Here is a 16,964-nt window from a genome sequence, read left to right as displayed (position 1 = left end):
GAACAGTGTCTTGTTCATCTCAGCTTCCCAGGCTCTATGCCAGGCGTGGAGGGGCACAGTTGTCAATCTGACTCAAATCTGTGTCACTACAACACGCTATGCAGCCTGCCGTGGGTGAAGGGGAGAAGGATGTCCCTCCACGCCCAGTCTGGGCCATAGCAGGGCACCTCTGTGTTCTCTTGGGCTGATCCTCACATTCCTGGGGTGGGTGTCCTTCCTTTCCACTAGAGACACAACTGAGAAAACGGAGGTGCAGGACTCCATGGCCTCCTGGCCTCCTAGTCATCCTGGCTCCCCAGCCCCAGAGCCCCAAGCCTGCGAGAAGGAGCCATTCTTCCACTCTTTCAACACGCTTTTTAAAAAAAAATTTATTATAATTGCTTTACCACGTTGCATTAATTTCTGATTTACAGCAAAGTGAATCAGTTATATGTATACATATAGCCTCTCTCTTTTAAATTCCCTTCCCATTTAGGTCACCTCAGATCATCGAGTAGAGTCCGCTGTGCAATACAATAGGTTCTCAGTAGTTATCTATTTTATACACAGTGATCAACAGGTATTTATTGAGTGCCTACTATATGGCAACCACTCTGCTAGGAGTGGTGGATCTGGTGGGGATTGAGACGTGCAGGATCTCAGTGCTCATGTGGCTTCCCTTTTAGAAGCATCCTCAGACCATACATGGGCTTCCCTCGTGGCTTAGACAGTAAAGAACTCACCTGCAATGCAAGAGACCTGAGTTGGGAAGATCCCTGGAGGAGGGACTGGCTACCCACTCCAGTCTTCTTGCCTAGAGAACTCTATGGACAGAGGAAACTGGTGGGATACAGTCCATGAGGTCGCAAAGAGAATAACATGACTAAATGACTAATACTCACTCAGACCATATATACACAAATGAATCAAGAAACCAGAAAATGACAGACTGCGTTAGTGATTGTTGTCAGGAAGGTCAGGAAGGGACTCTGAAGAGCTGGTGTGTGAGCTGAGGGGTGGGAAGGGCTGAAGTCGGGGGAGGGACATCCATGACATGGACAAAGCAGGTGCAAGGGCCCTGGGGCAGGAAAGGGCTTGGTAAGCAGGCCAGTGGGATAGGTGGTGAGAGAGCAAGAGAGATGGAGGTCAAGATGGAGTAGGGAAGAGAAGCAAGGCTGCATCATTCAGGGCCTGTGAGCCACTCCTAAGGATACCGCAGCCCTATGCCCAGCAGGAAGCAGCCATTTCTGGGAGAAGACGGTGTTTTGTGGAGACTCTCAGCTAAGCTCCCTGAAAGAGGGACGGGTCATCTCCTGAAGTTAGCTGATTCCTGGGGAGGGGCAGAAAAGGAAGTCAGGTGAGGACTGGTGGATGGAGGAAGGAGCTTATTTGAAGAACAACCCCTGTCCTCCCAAACACCCTGAGATTGATGCCAGCCAAGTTTCACCTTCCCTGCACTTCACTGTCTGCGGCCCCTGCACACCTGCCCTCACTCCTGCAAACCCAGCTCCTCCCTCCCCTCAACCTCCCACTTAACTTCTTTCCTCTGACCCTCCCTTATCTCCTAACACTTGGGATCCCACTTCGATCAAATGCAGCCCCCTGGGGGGGTCCCCTTGGGGGACCAAGGGGAGACCCCAGGTTGCCCCATGCCTCACCCAGCCTGTACCTTCCCCCCAATCCACCACAGGAACTCCGAGTGTGGGTTATGCTGGGGGCTCAGATCACTGCAGACAATTGAACAATCAGGACAGCGCCATGGGGGATCCGGAGGTGAGTCTTTGGTGGTGTCTGCAGGGCTCCTACCTGGGGGCTCTGGGAACCCAGCCCTGGACTCCCACCTTCAGAGCCCCCTGCAGCCCAGCCCTGATGGCAGCTTCTCACAGGAGTATGAAGATCAACTGGAGGAGACTCTAGAGCAAAAGGAATATGAAGACCATGATTCCGTCAGTATCCCAATGGAAGAGGCAGAAGGTGACACAATTCAGGAAGAGGAGGCAGAAGGTGAGCCCATCTCCAGCTCTCCTGTTGGGATGAGCTGCTGAACCCTCTGAACCCTATCACTGACAGGTGGGGAGTTTGTATTTGCCTTCTTTCCCCTCTCCACCAGCCCAGCCCCAGGGCCAGTTCTCCCACAATCCTGGCTGATTGAAGGATAAACAGAGTTTTGTTTGAAATGATCACAGGAGGTGACTAGGGGCAGTGGGAGGGCAGGACCAGTCACCCATTACTGTGCCCCGTAGATTTGTGAGCGGGCAGTCAGCCTTGTCTGGAACGAGGACATGAGCCCCCATGCCATTTGTGCCCATCCAGCTTCCGGGCCAGGTGCTGGGCCTGTTCTGAGAACATTGTTCTGTTTGGAAGTCCAGAAGTCCTGAAAATGGGGGGCTGCGGGGATCCTCAGGGCAGAGAGACCTGAGGAAACCTTCCTGGGCTTGTCCAAGGTCTTGGTTGGGGAGCCCTGGAAGGGGACCTGTTTACTGTCAACTGGACTTAAGTGCTGGCAATTGATACAGGAGATAAGAGGCCCCTCTGGGAAATGAGGGCTAAAGGGTGTGGGGGCCAGTATAAAGGCAGCCCCCACCCTGGCTCCCAGAGCTCTGCTTGGAAGTGGTGAGAAGCTGCTGGGCCAGTGAGATTGTTGAGGCAGGTGGGAAAAAAAGGGAATGTGGTCCCAGAAGGTAGCAGGAGGGGGAAGAGAACTGCTGTTTAGGACTCCCCAGTCCCCTTGGAGATGACCCTCCTGTCAGCGCGGGGGGATGAGCCCCAGGGGTCCTCCACAGGGCTCAGATGGCGAGTGACAGTGCCAGTCTGGGCCAGGAACAGGCGTGGGGCAGGGTCCCAGCCAGGGGCAACGAGAAGGAGAGAGGCGTCATCCTGTGTGGTCTCTGCATCTCATGGGGATGGGGCAGGAGGGTCGTGGGGGGATTGTCTGGGGGCATCGCTAACTGGCTTTGGGGTTTTCAGCTCGGGTCACCCAGCTGACAGACACGGACTACCACACCACATCGCAACACCCAGAAACCCACAAGGTGAGCACCCCAGCCTCCCCCAACCTTCTTTCCTGAGCTGCCCTTGGGACCCATCATTCTACCAGGGGAGGGGAGGAACGGAGGGAGAGCTACAGCTTTGGGATGCGGAGACTCCACGAACAGAGAAGGAACGGGCATCCTGGGAAATAGGTAGAAGAGGACATCTCCCGGTGAGCGGGGAGACCTGGGCCTCCTTGCACTCATGGGGAGCTCGCTGGACAGAGGTAAACTGACCACTGGAGGTCTGAGCCCCCAGGTCCGCTGGCCCGGGCCGGGCTGTCAGGTGCCCCCTGGAGAAGCACAGAATTACATGCATGCTCTCCTCCACCCAGATTTCCCTCCCCAGGCCCCCCATGTCATTGCTGGGCACCAGACTGTGTAGCCAGTTAGGAAATTGGGTCTGCCCTCAGCTAGGCCCCTGAGAGTGGGCCCCTGGCCTCATGGAAACCCAAGGGCACGCCGAGCCCACGCAGAAATCTTAGAGGCAAGAGACGGACCCAGCGGGTCCCAAGGCTTTCCTCTCCTCTCCCAAGCCCACTCTAGCACCCCTTTTGAGTATCTTCAAATGCCTCTGAAATGGGGGGAAGAGCCTGGTCAGGAAGTTGGGGAACAGAGGCAGAGGTGGGGGACCCTCAAGCATCTCCCCACGTGTCACATCTTACTCTACACCCCCAGGTTGTAGCCCCTGACGGTCCCCTCTGAGCTCAGCCTCTGTCCTGAGTGCCCCAGGACCCTGGGCCTCTGACAAATACCCCTCAGGGCCTGCCAAGTGCCCACTGTGCCCTGGGCTTCCAGTTCCCCCCTACAGCCCTGCCCTGGGCCTGAGGAACTAATTCAAGCCTGTGGGGCCGCAGGTGTGCGTGCAACTGCGGGAACTGGTGATGGATGAAAAGAACCAAGAGATACAATGGATGGAAACAGCACGCTGGGTGGGGCTGGAGGAGAACCTGGGCAAAGATGGGATCTGGGGCCGCCCCCACCTGCCTTACCTCAACTTCTGGAGCCTCTTGGAGCTTCAGAAAGCCTTCGCCAAGGGTGGGTGAACCCTCTGCAGCTCTGCATGTAAAGCCTGCTGGGGGGAGGGGGGCGGGGCAGGGCCAGCCACCTCACCCCTCCACTGCCTGCAGGTACTGTCCTTCTGGATCTGCCGGGGAAATCCCTGGCTGAAGTGGCCAACCAGTTGCTGGACAGGTTTACCTTCGAGGGGCAGATCCAGCCAGACGACCAAGACAATCTGCTCCGGGTCCTGCTGCTAAAACACAGGTGCCCCTGCCTGCTGGGCCCTGGACCCCACACCCACAGGGCCTATCTCCCCAGCCCACCTGCCCCAAGCTCTCTGCGGGAGCCCCTCCCCACCAGGCTGGGTCCCACTTTTCTTGCACCATGGCTCCTGCCTCCGACACCTTTCAGGCAGTGACCATGTCTCCATGCTCAGTTTTGGGGGCCACTGGTCCCCAGGGGGACAGACTCTTAAAGTCCCTCCCTCTATCCATTCTTCTGGCTCTACCTAGTCAGTTCAGACTGAGGCCACCCGCTTACAACCACAACATCCTTCGGAGGAGGCCGATTCTCCTTCCACCCCTAGGTCTCTCTAGTCTGACGCTAGTGAGTCCCAGTCTCCACTCTGCTAACAGCCCGGCCTGAGCAGCCTACTCAGCCCATGTCCACTGTGTGCCCTGCAGCCACGCCAGCGACATGGAGGCCCTGGGGGGTGTGAAGCCTGTGGTTGTGACACATTCTGGGGACGCTTCAGAGCCTCTGCTCCCACAGCATCCGTCACTGGAGACAGAGCTCTTCTGTGAACAGGTGAGGCTGTGCCGAGGCCATGTGAGGAGAGTCGGAAGGCCCTCAACCTGAATGTGGTTCTAAATGAGAGCGGGTGGGGGAAAGGGGGTGGGACACTCGGGTGTCCAGGGTCCGCAGTGGCCGAGGACTCTACTCACCACCTCCTCCCAACAGGGAGAGGGTAGCACAAGAGGGCACGCACCTGAAATTCTGGGAAAGAGTCCCCAGGACTGGGAGGCCACCCTGGTGCTTGTGGGTAAGTGGCCAGTGGGCTCCTTCCCTCATCCCTGCATACTACCTGCTTCCACCTCCTGCCCCTCCATAAGCCTGAACCTCACCAGCACTGCCCCATGCCCCCCACCTCCCCCACGGGCCTCAGCACCCCATTTCGTCCACCTGCCAGGCTGTGCCAGGTTCCTAAAGCGGCCAGTGCTGGGCTTTGTGAGGCTAAAGGAGCCGATGGAGCCGGAGCCAAAGCCAGAGGGGTCAGAGGAGCCGGCAGTGCCTGTGCGCTTTCTCATTGTGTTGCTGGGACCCGAGGGCCCCAACATCAACTACACCCAGCTGGGCAGAGCTGCCGCCACCCTCATGTCGGAGAGGGTGAGGAGGGGCCAGTGAGGGCCGGGGGAGCCGGGGGCCCTGGGTGGCAGGGGAGGTGTGGCTTACTTTAACATCACTAGTTTGGCCCGTTCCGTTGGATCTATCCTGTCTGCTCAGGGGGGTCCAGGCCCGTGTTCTGGCCTAGCCCTGCCTGATCAGGCCTGGTTTAGTCTGGCCCTCTCTGTCTTGCTTCTACCTGGTTACGGCTGGCCTGGTCTGCTCTTGTTCCATCTGGTCTGCTACAAGCCACTTGGTTCACTTTAGTTCTTTCTGCTTTCCCCACTGAGGGCCCTGTCTACCCTTTCTCAGTAGAGAGTGGATGGGTGGAAGGACAGGGCAGGAAAAGCAGATCTCAGCTGGCAGGAGCTGGGTGAAAGGATTCTGATCCCCAGAGGCCTTGGCTGTGGACTCCTGTGGACCTGAATCCAGCAGGTCCTAGTGGCTCTGACCTTCTCTCCTGCCCTCAGGTGTTCTGGAATGACGCATACCTAGCCCAGAGCAAGGAGACGCTGATCCAGTCCCTGGAGGGCTTTCTTGACTGCAGTCTGGTGCTGCCTCCCTTGGATGCCCCCTCTGAGAAGGCCCTGCTCAGTCTGGTGCCTGTGCAGAAAGAGCTGCTGAGAAGACGCTACCTGCCCAGCCCTGCCAAGCCCGACCCCAGTATCTTCAAGGACCTAGGTACCTGCCCTGCCCTGCCCAGCCCAAGTTTTTTTGAGCCCCCAGACCCCCAGCATGGCCCTGTGAGCCCCTGGCTCCCCTCTCCCTGTCCTCATCCCTCCCAGCCTCCCAGATGACCCCATTCCCATCAGGCATCTCCTCCTCGATTCCCCTCTCCCCTCACCTCCCCCTTCAATCCTCTGTGACATGGTCTCCACTACAGATGTGAAGAAAGGTCCAGGGGACACCCCAGAAGACCCTCTGCAACGGACAGGCAAGCTCTTCGGGGGACTGGTGCGTGACATCCGGCGCCGCTACCCCCGCTACCTGAGTGACATCACAGATGCCTTGAGCCCCCAGGTCCTGTCTGCCATCATCTTCATCTACTTTGCCGCCCTGACCCCCGCCATCACCTTCGGCGGCCTCCTGGGTCAGTGTCTCCATGTGTCCCACTAACCCTCACCTCTGACCCTCTGGCCTACGTATCAGCCCTGATTTTGCCCCGATCTGACACCCTGGACCCCTATGTCAGCTTACCCGTGAAATGATCTTGACCTTGACCACACCTCCACCCACAGGAGACAAGACCGAGAATATGATAGGGGTGTCGGAACTGCTCCTCTCCACTGCGTTGCAGGGCATCATCTTCTCCCTGCTGGGGGCTCAGCCCCTGCTCGTGTTGGGCTTCTCAGGACCCCTGCTTGTGTTTGAGGAAGCCTTCTACTCGGTAACTGTATTCTGGCCCCACTGTGACCCTGTAACTGGCCCCCAGCCCCACCTGCTTAACACATGGTGCCTGGGCCCATGTGTCTGACCCCAGCTCCCTCTGACCACCCTACAGTTCTGCCAGACTAACAACCTGGAGTACATTGTGGGCCGTGTGTGGATTGGCTTCTGGCTCATCCTGCTGGTGGTGCTGGTGGTGGCCTTCGAGGGCAGCTTTCTGGTCCGCTTCATCTCCCGCTACACCCAGGAGATTTTCTCCTTCCTCATCTCCCTCATCTTCATCTATGAGACCTTCTACAAGCTGGTCACGGTGAGGGCTGCAGGAGTGTTAGAGGCGTGAGCGTCTGTGTGTGTGTGTGTGACTGTGCACAAGCTATGTGACTGTGGGTGTCATTGCACTAGTGTCTATTTGGCATTTATGTGGCCATGTTTTCACGGAATGTGACTGTGACCACATCCATGTTGACACCAGCTGTCTGTGGGCTGGTATTCTCACCATGACTGTGCATGAGAGGGCCCTTCTGCATGCAACGGCCCATGTGTATAATCACAGACAGTGACTAATGGGCTTCCCTGGTGGCTCAGATGGTCAAGAATTTGCCTGCAATGCAGGAAACCCAGGTTTGATTCCTGGGTTGGGAAGATCCCCTGGAGAAGGGAATGGCCACCCACTCCAGTATTCTTACCTAGAGAATTCCATGGACAGAGGAGCCTGGTGGGTTACAGTCCATAGGGTCACAAAGAGCTGGCCACGACTTAGCACTTTCACGTGTGTGAGACTGAATGTTGGAGCGAGTAGGCATGGCATGGTAGCAGAGGTCCTGGGGGCTCTGGAGCCCCACCCTGCCGCTCCCTCTCCTGCTATCGCCCTTAAGAACCATAGGGCCTGCAGAGCACGTGCCCCGCCTCCTCAGCTCTGTCACCTTGAACTATGCCTACTTCTGGGTCTCCATTTTATATGGAGGAAGGGTGAACACTTTACGTCTACCCCTGATTCTGCTGGTTGATGGGTATTTCAGTTTTCAAGTCTTTGGAGCCCAAGTCTTTTTAGAAACTTCCTTGGCACTTGTTTCCTGCCCTCCAGCCTTCTCATGGTTCCCAGGCCCTGCTTGCATGTACACACACACACACACACACACACAGACGACTCATTTCCTCCATGGTCTGTCCCACCCAAGCCTAGATTGGTCCTCAGTCCTGAAAACCAAGCTGTGGAATCCCATTGCCTCTCTGTTTCCATGACAACTGAGGAATAAGATAGGTAGATGGATGATGGATTGGTGAATGGATGCTGAATAGAGAGATAAATGGTGAATACAGAGATGCATGGGATGGATGATGGATAGATAAATGATGGTTGGAGAATGGATGGATGGGAAGGAACAGGATGCCTTGGTTTTCTGCTGCAGATCTTCCAGGATCATCCACTGCAGAAGAACTATGACCACGATGTGCTGACAACACCCAAACCTCAGGCCGCCCTGCCCAACACAGCCCTCCTCTCTCTTGTGCTCATGGCTGGTACCTTCTTCCTCGCCATGATGCTGCGCAAGTTCAAGAACAGCTCCTACTTCCCTGGCAAGGTCAGCACACCCTCCCCACCTGTCCTTGCTTTTACTGCCTCATCCAACTCCAAGGCACTCGCCTCAGCTTTCCCAGTGCCATCATTTCCCCTTCTTACCCTAGATTTCCATTTCCAATTCCAAGCTCTGCTGGCCCCCTCATCACGTAGGATTTTACCCTTGAGACAATCCCTTTCTCAGCACATCCAGGCTGAGGACCCAAGTGGGGAGCCAAGGATAGTTCTTTGAAGGGGGTGGAGAAGCTGTGGGGCCAGGGTGCAGCTGGGCCAGGGGGACAAGAAAGGAGGCAGGTATGTAGAGGCACAGGACAGGTCATTAGATGTTGATGGACCCCCTGAGAAGAGTGGGTGCCTCCTGGTGAAGATGGGGCAGGAGTGGGGCCACGTGGAAGGTGGGAGGTGGGACGCCACTGGGCACTGACCGCTGGCCCCTCCACCTGCCCTCAGCTGCGACGATTCATTGGGGACTTCGGGGTTCCTATCTCTATCCTGATCATGGTCATGGTGGATGCCCTCATCCAGGACACCTACACCCAGGTGACCCTCTCTCCCCACCCCGCCACTTTATTTTGTTCCCCCAGCATGCCCCCTCCCCCAAACCGCTTTCCCACGCCTGAAGCCAGCTAGAACTACCCCTCCCCTATCCCTGCCTCCCCTGGGAGCCCCGTGTTCTTCCCACAGCCCCTCAGGACCCCTCTGGCTGCAGCAAGGGCCTGGGTCAGGTGGCCTCCTTTTACTTCTTAATCCAGGGTGATAGGAAAGGATCTGCTTTGGAGCCCAGGCTGTCCTGACTTTGAATCTCAGTTTTGCCGCCAAATAGCTGTGCGATGCAGAGCCAGCTACATAACTTCTCTGATCCTGTTTCCTCATCCATAAAGTAGGGAATGAGAAAATGTATGTAAAGGGCCTAGTACAGTTATGGAGTACAAAGTAGATGCTCAATATAAGTAAGTTCCCAAGTGCCCAGGACCCTGGCTCCTTCGGTCCCCACCTTTCCCCATCCTCCTACCCCCAAGTGTTCTCACCAGCATTCTCATCCCACAGAAACTCAGTGTACCTGAAGGCCTCTCTGTATCTAACCCCACGGAGCGAGACTGGCTTATCCACCCACTAGGCATACATGTCGAATTTCCCATCTGGATGATGTTTGCTTCTGCCCTGCCTGCCCTGCTGGTCTTTATTCTCATCTTCCTTGAGTCCCAGATCACCACGTAAGAGCCAGGGTGGGATGGGGCCTGGGAGGGTCGGAGGCAGAGAAAGGGACAAGCTCCAAGCAGACAAGGGACTAAGCGCTCAGAGGAATGATGGGTGGGCAGGGGCAGGTCCAGATTTTGTGGGACCTGACATGACATTATTTGAGGGGTGCTTTTTAAGAAAAAGAATATAAAATGAAAACTGTAAAATTAGGTGCTGGATCTTGGAAAGGGCCTGCACTGGTGAGGTTTTCTGAAGTGTACGCTTCTTCAGTTTCTGAGTAGAACTGCTGGCGGGTGTTTGTGGCGATGAGGAAGACCTTTCTGCTCTTAGAGTCTCTACTGTCAAGACGGGGTGGGGGTTGAGGGGTGGAGCATGGAACTCCAAGGGAGAAGGGCAACGAAGGACAAACTAAAGCAGAGGGACCCAAGTCTGGGGAAGAAAAGAGGGGTGAAGGGCGGTTGGGGTGAAGGAGAGCCCTGCTTACTCCCCACCTTCCACACCCCCAGGCTGATCATCAGTAAACCGGAGCGCAAGATGGTCAAGGGCTCTGGCTTCCACCTGGACCTGCTGCTGATCATAGGCATGGGTGGGGTGGGTGCCATCTTTGGGATGCCCTGGCTCAGCGCCACTACGGTGCGCACTGTCACCCATGCCAATGCCCTCACTGTCATGAGCAAGGACAGCACTCCAGGGGCTGTATCCCAGATTCAGGGAGTCAAGGAACAGCGGATCAGTGGACTTCTGGTAGCTGTGCTCGTGGGTGAGTGAAGACTGGCCACACTCTCCAAACTTTCCACCACCCTGCTGGCTCTGCCCCTTAGCATCCAGTGTCCCTCCAGTCCTGGCCCTGCAGCCAGGTCTCCCCAAACACCCACTGCCCATATCTTCCTAGAGTCAATTATTCACATGAGGGAATTCTGGAGGAAATACCCCAGGCACTGAGATGGGCATTTGTGCAGGGCATGTGGGGGGACCACTTGCTAGAAACTTCTCTAGACAAGACCCTGCAGTCAGAGCTTCTCCAACAGTTCAATGACCTGTGATTCCAGCCCTGACTGGCTGCTGACCAGGCATCCCATCTCATCTCTGGGCCTCAAGTTTCTCTGTCTGCACCAAGAGAGGGTTCATTAGATGCCCGAGGTCTCCCCAGCTCAGCCACTCTGTGACTGATACAAAAAGCAGGGCTCCTGGAGCAGGGGATGGTTGAGGTGAAGACAGAGGGTCAGGGGTCTGAGTTCTGGAGCAGCCCAGAGTCCAACGGGCTCCGTGTGTGGGCAGCGCCATGGTCACTGTTGGAGAGGCCAGGGAAGCTTCCTGAAGGAGGCAAAGTTGATGTTAGCTGGAGGAGACCTGGGATTTGGGTAGGTGGAGGGTGATGGAGGCATTCTGGACTGGGGTAGGAGGAAAGGTGGGCTTCTCTGACCTCCGTAACTCCCTCGACTAAAGGAGTAGGCTATGACTCAGGCAGGCAGGAGTTTGTCTCCCTGCTCTGCACTTAGTAGCTGTGTAGCCTTAGGTAAGTTGCTTCCCCTCTCTGCGTCTGTTTCCTCACCTGTAAAATGGGGATAACATCTATCAATAGGATCTAGGGAGTTCCCTGGCCATCGAGTGATTAGGACTCGGCACTCTCATGGCTGTGGGCTCAGGCTCAAGTCCCTGGTAGAGGAACTGAGATTTCACAAGCCATGTGGCATGGCCAAAAAAAAAAAAAGAGGATCCACAGAAGGAGTTCCATATAATCCCTGTGATTTCGTTCCTCAGCCCCTGCTGGTGCCGATCCTTGATCCTTGGGGGCTAAGAGCGCGTGGTTCTCCCCGCAGGCGTGTCCATCCTCATGGGACCCGTCCTCCGCCACATCCCCCTGGCGGTGCTCTTCGGCATCTTCCTCTACATGGGGGTCACATCCCTCAGTGGCATCCAGTTGTTTGACCGCGTCTTGCTTTTGTTGAAGCCGCGCAAGTACTACCCAGAAGTGCCCTACGCCAGGAGGGTACGCGGCTGTCTTGGATGCCCAGGTTGGGGTGGGGTGGGGTGGGGGGTCTGGGTGCCCAGGCCGGGCAGGCGATGACCCCAGCCTCTGCCCGCAGGTGAAAACCTGGCGCATGCACTTGTTCACGATCACCCAGATTGTCTGCCTGGTGGTGCTGTGGGTAGTGAGGAGCATCAAACAAATCTCACTGGCCCTCCCCTTCGTCCTCATCCTCACGGTGCCCCTACGCCGCTTCCTGCTACCATTCATTTTCCGGGACATGGAGCTCAAGCTTGTGAGTCTCTGCTTCCACGCCTGTCTTCCTCACGCATTTCCTCTGACCAGAGGGCACAACTCCAGGCAGAGGGCAGAGAGGGGTCATCAGTGGCACTGGGAGAATGTGGGAGGGGGAGGGGTCTAGGAACTAAGGAAGGCAGAAGAACGCCGTGATCAAGGCCTGGGTATCCTGCCTGCCTCCTCATCCCAGCCCTGCCATGTCCTGGGGGGTGACCTGGAGCAAGTGGCCTCATTGCTCTGTACCTCAGGCATCCTCCCCTGGAAAGAGAGGAACAGTGACAGGGCTGGTGAGAGGGCTAGGAGGCTCACGGGATGCGTTGCTTGTGGGTTGTCCTGACCACTGAGCAGTTAGCCCTTGGTCTTCCAAACCATCTGGCCAGTCACTCCTCCCAGAATGCTTCCACGACGTGACACAGGTCACTGCGGCACTGCCCACATGAAGGGGTCTCCTGCCTGCCTTCTGGAGGCCCTCCCCCACCAGGGACCAGATTCCCGGGCGTTCCTAACCCTGAGGAAACTCCTCATTTAGACCATCCCTAGGGGATGAAAGGACAGGATGGGAGACTTGACCCAGGTTCAGGGAGAGACAGGCTCTGCTGACTCCAGAAGCGCCTCCGTGCAGTGGGGAGGGCTCACGTGGCCCCTCAGCCGCTCACCCTCTGTCCTTCCTTCTTCCCACAGCTGGATGCTGATGATGTCAAACTGAACTTGGATGAGCAGAATGGTCAGGATGAATACGATGAGGTGGCCATGCCTGTGTGAGGGGAGAGCCTGGGCCCCAGAGCCCCCTCCACCATTGCACTTCCCGTTCTCCCAAGAAAAGCAGAAGTTCCTGGGCACCTCATGGACTCCCAGGTGCCCGGTGGGCAGCAGTTGAAGTCCCGGGGACATGGGTCGGGGAAGGAAGGGGTGTCTAGGAAGCTTTGCATGAAGGGTAGACTGGCTTTTCTGGATGGAAATGACCAGTGAGGCCCAAAGTAGAGGATTTGCTGTGCAGCCCCTCCTGGGCCACACTGCTACCTGAGGGTCCTGGCCTGGAAGACTGAAATCTAAGTCCTACCTCCTCAAGGCACAGACAGCGGCAGTAACAAGGTGGGAGTTGGTGGGGGGTGGGGGGGGATTCAAAATCCTGCTTGCTATATAACCCTGGGGAAGTCCCTGGACCTCTACAGCCTCTGCTTCCTTATCTGTAAAGTGGGTATATTGATAATCCTACCCACATTACAGGATGGTCTCTGAGCACCAAAGATAAATGTGAAAAAAGGGCTCTGTATAATCTGAACAGACTATTAGACAATAGTCATCACTCTTCAAGCCTGCCCAAGGTTACCCAGCTCCTGAGCCATGCAGCTGGAATTTGACCTCTGAGACCAGAGTCTACTTCAGTCAGCCACCTTTCCAGGCTTAGAGATGTGCCTGCTGGTCCCTCTCTTCCCCTTCTCCGCTCGTACTGGGACCCTCTTCCTCTGGGCGGAGGAGGTATCTTGGTAACAGCAAGGATCAGGTGAGGATAAAGTCAGGGCTGGGACTCAGGACTCCTGAGTGCTTGCTCTCTCTCCCATGCTCTCATTCATTCACTCATTCATTCATTCCACAAACATATACCAAAGGCCCTGGACCCTGTGGCCACAGAGGTTACTGAGACAAGACCTTGCCCTGGGGTTGGGGGTGGGGGCAGTGTACAGTCTTCTTGATTTGGAGGCAGGTGGGAAGAGGACGAGAAGATAGGGAGGAGATGGGAAAGGGGAGAGAGGGAGGTTTGTAATTTATACCTTGTATATTCTCAGAGCTTTCATTGTACTTCACCTACGCACATGTACACGCATACACACATACCCTGATTAAAGGCCCGCTGTCCTCAACTCCACTTGAACCAAATCTTGGAGAGAATCCCAATTCGACCAACTGGGGTAGGAGACAGTGGTAGCTGCAGAATATGGGCAAAATCTTTTTTTTTTTTTTTTACAAAAGAAAAATATAAAAAGAGTTGAAAGAACTGGAAGCAGTGAGAGATGGTTGAAACTGGGGATCCGGGTGTGACAGAAAAGACAGGAGGCTGAGAGAGGACTCTCGGGTACCTCTTGAAGGCTGACAGCTGCTTCCCACCACTTCACTGTTCTATGCCTCAGTTTTCTCATCTGTAAAATGGGGACGATAATGGTACCTACTTTGTAGGATCATTATAAGGATTAAAGGAGACAGTGCCTGTAAAGTGATTGCTTAGCACAGACCCCTAAGCAAGAGTTTGGCACAGTTAGCCACTGGTCTTGTTATTCTGAATGGGATGTCCCGGTTCCCACCCTCTGCTCCTTGATCACTGCCAAGTGGAAAAAGTCACTCTGCTAGCATCCTTCCCCTTGATGGTGGGAAATAGGTTTTACTAATAAATGCATATATGGTAGAGTGAAGACTGTGCTGGAATTCCCCTCCCAGAGCTGGGGGAGTCCCAGGGGTCTGGGCTGGATGAGGCCGACAAGGAATATATGCTGTGGAGCTGGGGCAGGGCTGTGGCCCTGGGAGGAGGGGGGAGGGGGGCAAGGTGGGCTGGGCTGGGGGAGGGGAGTGGCACTAGAGTTAGGGGAGAGGCAGGGCTGGTGGGGAGGGCCAGCACCCAGTGAGGGAGTGAAAGAGCAAAGGAAGACAAGTTTATGCCCCGAGAGCCCGCCTCTGCAAAATAAGCAAGACCCATGGAGGTGGGGAGAGGGACTTTCCAGGGGCCTTGCCCTCTGCCCCTTGAACAGTGAACCCCAAGTCCCTTTGGGCCAGTTAGCCTCCTAGCTGGGACTCATCAGGCTGGACAGCACCTCTAAGGGAAATTTCCAGAGAGAGACTCCCCTGGTGGTCCAGTGGCTAAGACTCCTAGCTCCCAATACAGGGGGGTCCAGGTTTGATCCCTGCTCAGAGAACTAGATCCCGCGTGTCACAACTGAGACCCAGAGCACCAAATAAATAAAAAGAAAAAGAAAAGAAAAAAAAAATGCCAGAGAGAAAATGCAATTTGCCATGGGTCATAGAAGAACAGCATCTCTTGACCACCTTCTCACTAGCCCCCAACTGTGATCCCCGTGGAGGCTCTGTCCCCTCCCCTCCCCCAGCCACTTCCAGCAATTCCAGAGGGCTGCTGGGTCAGGGGTTACCCATCCCTGGAAAGGAAGATGCTAAGACATAATCCCTCCCCACCCCACCCCCACAGCCCTCCAACCTTCCCAAGAGAGGTCAGCGCAGGGTTGGGCCGCCTGGCTTCCTTCCCCGGATCTATATTTACATGCTGCCTATCCCCAGCTGACTCCTCCCAGGCTGGCCAGAGCGGCTGCCAAAGGGCCAGAGTGCTGCTGTGACCCCAGGGATAGTGGTCACAGGCACTCCTCTCCAACACACAGCAGCTTCAGGTCCCACAGGCCTGCCCAGTCCCTGGGACTTGCCAGAGACCCACCCCCACCCCCACAACGGGAAGACCACAAAAATCAATCAGGAGCCAACTTTCTGCCTGGCCCGAGACCTCACCCCCCCCACCCCCTACATTTCCTGCCTTCTCTCCTCACAGATGCCCTGCCCCCATGCCTGCACTTCCTCTCAGGAAAACTACCTCAACGTGAATTAACTGCCATAATGAGGTCTACTGTGTGAACACAAACTAACCTAACCCTCACCCACTCCTGGTAAGGGAATAATGCCACAGAATCCAGAAGCTTTATACCTTGCAGAACAGTTGATGAAAGTAAAAAACTAGAAAGAGCCCAAATACTCAGCAGTAGGAGGGCTGTTAGTAAATTACAGGGAGTTACATCAATATAATGGACTATTAGGCAGGCCCTAAAAATAATGGGCTTCCCTGGTGGCTCAGATGGTAAAGCGTCTGTCTGCAATGCAGAAGACCCGGGTTCAGTCCCTGGATTAGGAAGATCCCCCGGAGAAGTCAATGGCACCCCACTCCAGTACTCTTGCCTGGAAAATCCCATGGATAGAGGAGCCTGGTAGGCTACAGTCCATGGGGTCGCAAAGAGTCGGACATGACTAAGTGACTTCACATTCATTCATTCAAAAATAATGATGATGATGAAGAATCGATTGGATCAGCTTGGTACAGTCACGGGATCCTGAGACCACGCTGTTTGAAATTCCAGCTAAGAACCACATTCCTGGGCTCAGTTTTCTGCATCTGTAAAATGGAGACCAGGACATGGGACTGACCTCACTCACAATGTTACTGAGAGGATGAATTGAGATTACACACCAGTGAGTCCTAGCTCAGTGCTGGCGCTCAGTAAGCAGAAGGGCATTCCTGTTTCTAAGGGAGGCATATGGTGATGTGGCCGTCATGGTGACAGCCAGGTGGAAAAGTAAGGTGGGCACAGGAAGAAGGGGAGAGGCTTAGACAGAAATAGTTAAAATGCCATAGTGGTAGAGGTATAGGGGGTATCAATTTCTTTCTGTTTTTTTTTTAATTGTTTGTTTTTGGCTGTGTTGGGTCTTCGTTGCTGTGTGCAGGCTTTCTCTAGTTGCAGCGAGTGGAGGGTCTATTCTCTAGATGTGGTGTGAGGGCTTCTCATTGTAGTGGCTTCTCTTGTTTCAGAGCAGGGGCTCTGGGACTCAGGGGCCGAGTTGCCCCGAGGCATGAGGGACCATCCCAGACGGGGATCTGGCAGGCAGATTGTTAACCACAGGACCACCAGGAAAGTCCTCCTCCTTCTATTGGACTTTAGGTGCACAAGGTTAAGTTAATTATCCTCCTGAGGACAAATGGGATTTTCATTGATCACTTGTTTTCTTTCTTCTGTCCTTCCTTCCCCTTTGTCTTCATTTTCTACTTGAAAAAAAAAAAAAGGAAACCATGGCAGGTTTAAAAAAAAATAATAAATTTGTTTATTTTTATGGCTGTGTTGGGTTTTAGTTGCAGCACAAAGAATCTTCATTGCAGCACATGGACTCTCTACTTGTGTGTGCTCAGGCTTAGTTGCCTCGCTGCATGTGGGATCTTAGTTCCCAACCAGGGATTAAAACTGCGCCTCCTGCACTGGAAGCATGGTGTCGTAACCACTGAATCGTCAAGGACTATGTGAACATAGTCTTGAAAATATGTATCAAAATTGATGCTATTTTGTTTTACTATGAAATGTTTAATACATACACAAAAAAAGAG

General features: G+C 54.9%; 1 protein-coding gene across 1 annotated transcript; it reads left to right on the top strand.

Moving 5' to 3' along the window:
• The first annotated feature begins 1,922 nt into the window (after nucleotides 1-1,922).
• On the top strand, nucleotides 1,923-12,755 carry SLC4A1 (solute carrier family 4 member 1 (Diego blood group)). The gene is made up of 18 exons (XM_070388854.1): nucleotides 1,923-1,953; nucleotides 2,947-3,011; nucleotides 3,866-4,046; nucleotides 4,139-4,274; nucleotides 4,694-4,817; nucleotides 4,971-5,052; nucleotides 5,200-5,396; nucleotides 5,864-6,074; nucleotides 6,277-6,483; nucleotides 6,632-6,780; nucleotides 6,895-7,089; nucleotides 8,189-8,362; nucleotides 8,809-8,898; nucleotides 9,406-9,572; nucleotides 10,065-10,318; nucleotides 11,379-11,548; nucleotides 11,646-11,822; nucleotides 12,506-12,755. The coding sequence occupies exons 1-18, from the start codon at nucleotides 1,938-1,940 to the stop codon at nucleotides 12,584-12,586; spliced, it is 2,676 nt and encodes an 891-aa protein (XP_070244955.1). The 5' UTR covers nucleotides 1,923-1,937; the 3' UTR covers nucleotides 12,587-12,755.
• The last annotated feature ends 4,209 nt before the right edge of the window (nucleotides 12,756-16,964 follow it).

The sequence above is a fragment of the Bos mutus genome, chromosome 19 (assembly GCF_027580195.1).
Source record: "Bos mutus isolate GX-2022 chromosome 19, NWIPB_WYAK_1.1, whole genome shotgun sequence".
Classification (NCBI taxonomy): Eukaryota; Metazoa; Chordata; class Mammalia; order Artiodactyla; family Bovidae; genus Bos; species Bos mutus.
This window is presented reverse-complemented; position numbering and strand designations above follow the sequence as displayed.

Excerpts from the sequence above, each read along its gene's own strand:
- SLC4A1 (XM_070388854.1), top strand. Across the intron at positions 11,549-11,645 it reads AAGTGCCCTACGCCAGGAGG|GTGAAAACCTGGCGCATGCA; the intron begins GTACGCGGCTGT and ends CTCTGCCCGCAG. Across the intron at positions 11,823-12,505 it reads GGGACATGGAGCTCAAGCTT|CTGGATGCTGATGATGTCAA; the intron begins GTGAGTCTCTGC and ends TTCTTCCCACAG.